Source organism: Xenopus tropicalis, chromosome 8 (genome assembly GCF_000004195.4).
Source record: "Xenopus tropicalis strain Nigerian chromosome 8, UCB_Xtro_10.0, whole genome shotgun sequence".
NCBI classification, from domain to species: Eukaryota; Metazoa; Chordata; class Amphibia; order Anura; family Pipidae; genus Xenopus; species Xenopus tropicalis.
Window position 1 is genome coordinate 68,312,554 of NC_030684.2, and position 9,353 is coordinate 68,321,906.

Here is a 9,353-nt window from a genome sequence, read left to right on the forward strand (position 1 = left end):
CATTACATAACAATTTTATTCAACCTGTAAAACAATATCAGTTTTAACACATAACCATAATACTGACATGTATTAAACAACATGTATTGAACCATAACCAGAGCCCCCTGTCAGTCTGCCCTTCCATAACATATCCCACTATCCTCCAGCCGCCCAAGGCCCTGGCTCGGAGGGTACTCCCACCAATACAGGATCCGCCAGCCACCAGTTAAAGGAAGAGGCCCCTTTACTTCAATTCCACCATCCCCTTCCTGTAGGTTTTGCCAAAATTCCATCCACACTCAATGGTCACCCACCTTAGGGGTTAACCATCCCACAAATCCCTTTGTATCTAACAGCACCGCTTCCTGCGGCAGACTGACATGGGCCCGCCACAGCAAGCAGATTTGGACCACCTTCAAATCTGCATGCGCTGCCATGCTTTCCACGCAAACTCAATGTGTTCCCGTAGGGTGAAGTTGAATAAATCCATCCCTATCTCATTGAGATGGACCCCATCCGCACTGTAATAACCCGGCTGATTGTCAAAATCACTGTGCCTAATTGCTATCCCTCCATTAGCCCGTACAAATTTTGACACAGCTTTATTGACCTTCACCCTAGCCCTATCTATTGCTCTCTGTGACCTCGCCCCCCTCCAGTGCAACCTGGGGATAATGTCGGACCAGATCAGGTTTGTACCTGAAAATACCGACCGTAGTCTCCTGCAATCCTGTCTAATGTCCCTTATCAGCTGTTTCATTGGGCAGCAGCCCAGATCATTTCCTCCACAATGTAACAGCAGTATGTCAGGTGGGCCCCATAATTTAGCCTTCTGGATGACCACTGGTATGATTTCCCCCCAACGAAGCCCCCCTACTCCATGCCATTGTACCATCACCTGGGATTCCCTGAAGCCCAGCTGCTCCCCGTTGATCCGTACTTTTGCTCGCTGTTCCGCTCGCCGAATGAAAGAGTGCCCCACTAGCCACACGGTGCACAGGTGCTCTTCTGTAATAAAATAAAACAGATTATCCCCCCCCTTTTTTTTTTTTTTTTTTTTTTTTTTATATATACCTACTCACCCACTTGTTCGATCCTATTGAGCCTGACATATGCCTTAAATCTATTTGACTCCCATCTGCCGATCCGTTTAACCGTGTCAGTACCCAGGCCCCATCTGGTGGCCTCCGTCGCTGCCCCTATCTGAAAAGAGTGACTCCCGTATTCGCTGGCCCCTAGCCCTAGCCCCATTAATGCTTTCTTGAATACCGCAATGAATTGGAAGCGGGACAGTGCCGTGCCGTCACTGTGAATGAGATATGAACCCTGTTGTCTAGGTCTTATTTTCTGATAGGCCTTATAGCATTCCACCGGACACGTGCGGCAACCTTCCACCCCTGCCAGGAAAACTGTTAGTCCCCTCCCTTCCTGGTCTGTTTTTGACTGCCGTATGTGGATGATCACCCCCCCTGCATGTTCCCTTACGTCGTGCCATAGTATGCCACCCTCCCTCCGCCTATTCTGGCTGACCAGCTCCGATATCCTGAATGCCCCGTAGAATGCCCATGCAAATGCCAGCTTTAATAAATTGGCCTCGAAGGCCGAATATGCCAACCTCTCTAATTGCCCGAATAACCCTTCCAGTATGTCCAGTGTTATGGGGCGCCGTTGATCTGCCCTTTTCTTACCCCTGCTAAAGCCCTTTACGGCCTGCTTAATGGCAAATTCTTTTGTATAGTCCCTCCACCCATAAAGCTTAAACAGAAACGCCAACGCTGCTAACTTTTGCTGTAACATCCCCACTGATATACCCCTATCGAAATCCAACGACAACTGCCAGGCCAGTAGTCCCAGCTTATCCTCGTCACTTTCCGTTCCCCCCACTTCCTCCGTCAAGGCGAACCATTCAGTCCATATCCTACTGTACGTGTCCCACGTCCTGGAGGTAACTGACCGTTTTACCCAGTCCAGCATACCTTTTACACGAGTTTCCACACCGATTCGGGGCAGGGATCCCCTTGTGCCACTGCTCCCGGGGCGAGGCGCCGAAATCTGTCCCACTGAAAACGTGATAAGGCATCAGCGATTTCATTAGTGGTGCCTGGCAGGTGTTTTGCCCTGAAACTTACATTAATTTGTAAACAACGTAAGACCAAGTGCCTCAAAAGTCTTAACACTGGCTTCGAGCCGGAGGTTAGATTATTTATGGCCAGGGCTGTTGCCATGTTGTCTGTGTGAAACAGTACTGCCTTGTTTGCTAGGAGATGCCCCCATAGCTCTATCGCCACTACGATCGGAAACAGCTCCAAGAATGTTAGGTTGCTAGTTAGCTTAGCCTCTACCCATTCTATTGGCCATGGGGCTGCACACCACCTACCACAGTAATATGCGCCAAATCCCCCTGCTCCTGCTGCATCTGTGAACAAGTTAATTTCCTGATTGTTGCGCACCTCCTGCCGCCAATAGGACCGACCATTAAAGTCCTGTAGAAATACCCTCCACACCGTCAGGTCTTCCTTAAGTTCTTGGCTAAGCCGGATGAAGTGATGAGGCCTGCGCGCACCTGCTGTAGCCATTGCCAGCGCTCTAGCAAATACCCGCCCCATAGGGATAATCCTACATGCGAAGTTAAGCCTACCTATCAGGGACTGCAATTGCTTGAGCGTGACTTTCCTTGCACCCAGAGCGTACTCTACTTCCCCTTTTAGGAGCTGCACCTTATCGGGAGGGAGCCTGCATTCCTGGCGTACCGTATCTATTTCTATTCCCAAAAATTTAAGGCAGGTGGCTGGGCCTTCTGTTTTATCCCCTGCTAATGGGACCCCAAACTGGTCCGCTACCTCCTGCAGTGTCTGAAGTAACACTGCGCAAAGTCCTGAGTCACCCGGGCCCACGCACAGGAAGTCGTCCAGGTAGTGGATTAGCGTGTTGACTCCCGCTCGTTTCCTTACCACCCACTCCAGAAACGTACTGAACGCTTCGAAGTAGGCGCAGGAAATGGAACAACCCATCGGTAGGCAGCGGTCCACATAGTAGCTTCCCTTGAAAAAACAGCCTAGTAAGTGCTGTGATTCCTTGTGGACCGGTAGCAGGCGAAAAGCTGACTCTATGTCCGCTTTTGCCATCAATGCCCCCGGCCCCGCCTCCCGTGCTAGCCGTACTGCTTCATCAAATGAAGTGTAGCACACCCTGACCATTTCCCTGTTGATCTCATCATTAACCGATCCCCCCTTTGGATGCGATAAATGATGTATCATTCTAAACTTGCCGGGTTCCTTCTTGGGCACTAGCCCCAACGGGGAAACCCAAAAACCCGGGAGTGGCGGGGTTGTAAATGGGCCCGCCATGCGGCCCAGTGCCACTTCTTTGTCCAACTTCTCTTGTATTAGATTAGGGTATTCCCTTGCCGACTTTAAATTTTTGTGCGAAACTACACCTTTTTCTTTACCTCCTGGGATCCTGAAACCCCATTGAAACCCCTCCCTTAGAAGTGTTGCTTTTGCCTTGTCTGGGTACTCATTTAGCCAGGTGAGCATCGCCTCGAGCCTCACTGGCGTCGTTCCCTTTTCCAGCACCAGGTTTTCCTGTCCCTGTCTTACCTCTTTTGAAGCAGCGGCTGTAGGGGTGGTTACCTGCGCACAATGAGCATTCATGTCTGAACCGACATGTGGCTCCCCACTTACACTGGCCATCATTGTACGGCCAGCAAACACCTTTTTTGGTGTGTGCTCCAGCGGGGCTCGTGTTTTGCCCGCTGGAGCTCGCTGGAAAGGGCTGAGAAGCCCCCGCCCCTGTGTACCCCTGGTACCCTTTGTTATTCATGAGGCGCATCCACAACCCAATGTCCCTGTGATCCCACTGCATGTCCGGTCTCATGGCCATCCTCTGCCTAAATTGCTCGTCATAACGGAGCCAAGCCATGCCACCGTACACCCGGTGCGCCTCCCATATCCCATCTAGGTAACAAAATAGTGCAGCACACTGTTCAGGGTGCTTCTCCCCCACTATGCTGGCCAGCGTGCAGAACGCCTGGAGCCAATTGCCAAAGGTTCTAGGAATGAGCCTGAACCGCCTCCTGTCCTCATCTTCCTCCTTCCTGTGTTCCTTCCCCTTCTCACATTTTTCAATGTTAAATCGCTCTAGTGGGAGTAATGTGAATATATCTACATACTCCCTCTTGCCCACCTTCTCCCGTACCTCAGGCTTCAGATGGGCCCCCAATGGACCTTCAAAGCATAAGTACGCATGCCCCTTAGCTGCGTCTGAAATGGGGGGTTTTTTTTCGCTGTCTTTGCCTTTTGGCGTGTCTATGCTCCCCCCCGCGCCTTGCACTGCGTCTGCAGCTGCGCTTACCTCCCCGCTTGCAGGTGGAGCCGTGACCGTTGCGGTGTCTGCACTTGCTGTGCTGCTCCCCGCTTCTGTATCCTGACTGCTCCCCCGGCCCTCCAATTGCCCGAATAGCTGCCGTAAGCTCACCATAAAAGTCTTCCTGGGGACTCCCCAGCGGCTGCACCGCCATTTTCTGCAGGCCCTACTGTGGCCCCCCTTTTTCCCTGCCCCCCGCTGCCTCGTCTGACCCCGGCTCGCTGTGCCGGGCCGCCCCATATGGCCCCCTCTGGGGGTGCTGTTGCCTGGCGAGCCCGCCCCCCGTATAGGCCGCCCCCGCTGCCGTCGTCCTGTGCTGCCGCCTCCTCCCGACCGTTCCCGTGGCCTTCGCCTTGTGCGCCCGCACTCGCCTCTGTTCTCCGGCGCGTCGGGTCGTGCTGCTCCCTTCCAGGCCTCCGGGTTCCGACGTCCCCTCGCTGCACGTCGCTCACTCCCGCTCCTCTCGCTGATCGTCGGCTGGTCCCTGCCGTCTGATCTCCTGCTCCTCTTCCGGTTCGGCGGTCCGGTTCTGACGCTGCTGCTGGTCCGGGGCCGGCCTGCTGGGGTGTCCTCCTGGTCCTGCCGCGTCCTCCGGGGGTTGTCTGCTTCCGGGTCCCTGGTGCTCCCTCTGGGCCCTTGCGCGCTGTTCCCGGGCTCCTCGTGGCAGGCCTCCGTCTCCTGGCTGGCGGTGACGGACTCAGGCGGGTGGGGGCCCTGGATCTCCTAGCCCTCCGGGTGTCCGATACTGGTGCCTGGGGGTGCAGGAGCCCCATCAGCCAATCGCCTCCTCGCCGCTCAGCTTCTGCCCGGATCTGGGCCATCATCGTCTCCACGTCTGCCATTCTTCACCGGTGGGTACCCTTCTCCAACTTCACCTCTTGGCTGTTCTATTAAAATGGTGGCTCTCTCCTTCTGACCACTAACTAAAATGGCCTCTGCCCCTCCTCCCCCACTGGCCCCTCCTCCTTTCCCGGCTGTACATTACTGGTCCCACGTAGGGTTGGGCCCGGGTCATGCTGCCCCTCCTCCAACCTGTTCCAGTTGCTATCCGTGGCATTACAAAGGTGAGAAACAGCAGGTGAACAGCAGTTGCAAAGCTCAAACAACAGGACAAATAAACAGAAAATAATGTAGTGAGAAAGCCTACTAGCAAATGTACAGCAGTGTAAAAGGCTAAAAATTAATAAGCAGAAAAGGCAAGTTGGAGGACCATTAAAACATGTATGAAGGAAAGAAAGGCAGAAGCAAAGGAGGAAAGAAGAAGAGATGTCAAGTGAGGAAGGTTTATGTGTTAAGAAGCCGAAGACTGAGATAAAGAAGGCAAAAGATAAAAAGAGGAAAAGAGGCAGGGAAGAGAGTGAGGACAGGTAGATATCAAGATCTACCAAATTATAGGGGACTATGGGGCAGATATAGCAAAATGTGAGATTAGAGAGCATTATTCATTCCTATGGGACTTTTAGAAGCGTATGTATTAAATAGTATCAAATTGTAAACTTTAACTTCACTTTCTGATACACTTCTAAAAATCCTATAGGAATGTATAGAAAATGGACACATGGGAAAGAAATAAATTGTGGTGAGTGATGGGAAAAATATAGACATTCAGACAGAAACTAGTAAAGGGATGGTATGAGGAGAAATAGAAGACAGAAAGGGAATAAAAGAAAATGGGCATATAATATGTATAGAAATGTAAAAGGGAACATGAAAAACAAATAGAACACCTGCAGATGAAGTGAGCTTATTTTTCGCTCTTTCTACAATACCATATATTATTGAAAGTAATGAGTTCTTATTCCCACAGCAAGCACATAATGTGATATGAGAGGGTAAAGAACAGAGCACTGAGGTGTAGTGAGTCGACTTTTTAAAATGAGTTTTAATGGTGGACCCCAAGACCCTATTCCAACACTGCATCACCTAGATTCAGAAGCAAGAGTCATCACTAGAAGTATCCATCTTGTACATTAAGGGGCTGATGTGCAAATTTTCTTACCTCTCCCAGAAAGGCCATTTGTGTGGCATCAGCCTTCATTTGCAAATTTTAACTTCTAGAGACTACATTTTCTTTACAAGACAATACTTCCAAAATGACCTTCTATCGAGTACTGAAGACTTCTATGAAGTACACAAGTATAAAACTCAAACCAGACAAACAATAACTGAGAATTGATTGAAATTATAGTTCACTACAGAGTGAGAGATCCAAATCTGAAATTTCTGCAACTGACCCATCCCAAGAATCATTTAGCTAAAATTCTCACTTAAAGGAGAAGGAAAGGTAAAAAGTAAGTAAGTTTTATCAAAAAGGTCTATGTAATTACAGCCATAAGCACTTACAGAAACACTGCACTGAGTCCTCTATCAAAAAAAACTCTTTTTTTTGTAAACATGATATTCCACTGTGACTTCCTCTCTCAGAAACAGCCTTAATTCCCTGGGGCACAGTCTGCGCAGTTCTCTCCTCTCTCCCCTCTCCTGCTCCTCCCTCCCACCAGCATGCTAAGGACTCCGTCCTTAGGAATGTGTGATCTCAGCTTTAATGGCTATACTGCAGGCAGGAAGCAACTTAAAATGGCAGCTGCTACAGTATCTTAAGCAAAGGGAGAAAGCTTCTAAAGATGTTTACTCGGGTATGTTAATAGTTTCTGCAGAATAAATATATTGTTCTAGGTGGCACTAATGTGGCAAATCTATTGGCAGTAAAATGTTAAAATGACTTTCATTCTCCCTTAAATTAAAATGCCCATACTTATCTGGACATAACTATTATTACAAGATATCCCTATTCCCTACAGAGCACATGAAGTAAAAGGGTCATTTTGTTCACTACATTATATTGCACAGGTAGTACCAACAGGTAGTCAATATTCTCAAAAATTCATATTTTCCTTATGGCTTCATTTTGCTCTATAACTTTAAACAGTACTTTTCTTAGTGGTAATAAATATAATATCTATACTTTATTCTGTACTAGTTCATGTCTATAAAGTTTTTTATTCATCCACGTCATGATATACTCAATCTAGCAGTGATAAGCAATTAGAGTTACAGAGTAATCTAGAAAACGTTCACTTATCCCAGTTGAACTGAAGAATTTATTTGGTTTTGTGAGTGGTGGAAAGTTTTCAAGATATATAACTTGTTGCTATTAGATACAGTATTGGTTCATGTTTCTTACAATTCTTCATATTTTCCATTACTACAAAGCTCTGTTTGAGGGTAATATCTCTGTATCAGGGCTCTTACATGCTGACTTTTTTAATGCATTTAGAAATTCATGCTGAGTGCATAAAAACTCATATATTGCCTTTATATGTGTTTTTGATGTGCATTTTTGTCAGTTTCTACCCTCTATTGTATTGCCTTCTGAATCCTATCCTGAATTTCTTAACAATTATAACTGTTGCAGGATATATAAGAGAGACAGTGTTTACTACTTTGTAATTAAAGGTGAGTGGATAAAAAAGGTCACTGCCCACTGCTTCACTTGTACAATACTTTAGGTAGGGCAGTAATATGTATGCACAAACTAATCAAAACATATCCCACATTATGTACAAATCTACAGGAAAGTGTATAGCTTGGGGGTACAGTAGGTTCCTGTGCATAATATAATTAGATTTCTGTGTATGCCTTGCGGCAATACAGAAGCACTGTAACTATATTATCAATGCAAGATAATCAAGTTTTTCAGATATTAAGGTTGTTTCGTTGGTCAGATAAGTCAATAGAACAACCGAGTTGCCATATATGATCTATAAAAGTATTAAAAACTATGTATGTTTTACAATTATGTGCAAATATAAAACTATAAAATATGTGCAAAATGAAACTGTCAGTCAAACCATCATATTGAATTATTCTATAAACAACATTTTGTTTCTAATTTTGCATCAAGGAGTTGTCAGGAATACATACATATACATTACTGATACCTGTTTGAGTACCCTGCATCTTTGTTGTATAGCATTTTGATGGGGCAGGGGTCCTGTAAAGATGGAATTACACCTTGGTTATGTACCAGTGTTTGTACAACATTTAGCAGGTGGTTGCTCATATAGACTCAGTATTGCAGGTATGACTTTCTGTTAACAGTCTCTTGTTATAGAAACATTTGATTTATCATTCGTGTTTCGAAGTGCAAAGACTAGCCTCAGCCACAATGATTCATTGTATCAATAGTAAGGAGCAACCATACCCATGTATATAAAATGTTGCCAATTGTGGGCTGAGCTTACCTGAAACAGGTGATTCTGGCACCCATCTGACTCCCGGCTGCAGCGACTGAAAACTGGCCCGAACCTCTTTGCAACTAAGCTGCCCTTTAGTAGCTGCCACCGCCACCAGTCCTGCCGCCAGCAACAGCGCCAAGCTGAATGCCCCCATTCCCCCAGGTGCCGTGCGGTCAGTCGGAGGCTGTGCGTTATCCAGTTATTGCCCCCAGGTCAGTGCATGCCCCGGAATGCTCAGGTAACCCGGCTGTAGTAACAGGTGGCGGCGAGACCCGCTTCCAGGCTTCAGGGACTGCGATGCTGCCAGCATGGAGGGAAGGTACAGCCGAAGCAGTGCATTTAATTGCAGCAAGTCCCGACCTCCATGAAGAGGAGTATTGTCCGGCTCCTCTTCTGACCCAGGTGAAACAGGCTCTGGATGCTCTGTGCATAAAGATCGGGAAAGTATTATACGGACTGTGCGCCACCCAGTGGGAAGTTTTAGTAATGGCCGCCTCCACTTTATCCCAGCCAGTATATGAGCTGAATGTGCCACTTTGCACTGTTATCCAGGTGAGAACTGAGCATTTATCCAAAATAATTTCAATCTGACGGCCTGGCCTTCTGTCCTGAGTCTACGGTTACATGTGAGGTACCGTAGAGAAATAAAGGGAAATGTTCAAGTAGAATATTCATTTGATAGATCACTATAATATATCAGAAATTATAATTATCTCAATTGGGCAATTATATTTATCTGCATCCACATGCCGGTTGCACTGCACATGA

The 9,353-nt window shown here is 47.4% G+C and overlaps 1 protein-coding gene across 2 annotated transcripts in view; it reads right to left on the reverse strand.

The window, feature by feature from the left end:
- gpc3 (glypican 3) overlaps positions 1 to 9,058 on the reverse strand; it is a 243,844-nt gene extending 234,786 nt beyond the window's left edge. Inside the window, exons 1-2 of one of the 2 annotated variants that reach the window (XM_031891329.1) lie at positions 8,592 to 8,716; positions 8,289 to 8,341 (exon numbers count right to left, since the gene is read on the reverse strand). In XM_031891329.1, the coding sequence (XP_031747189.1) occupies positions 8,289 to 8,341; positions 8,592 to 8,617 (79 nt within the window). In that variant the 5' untranslated portion in view covers positions 8,618 to 8,716. Of the gene's footprint in view, positions 1 to 8,288; positions 8,342 to 8,591 lie in introns of both variants that reach the window. The other variant, XM_002932619.5, reaches the window with a different exon arrangement.
- Positions 9,059 to 9,353: the final 295 nt, after the last annotated feature.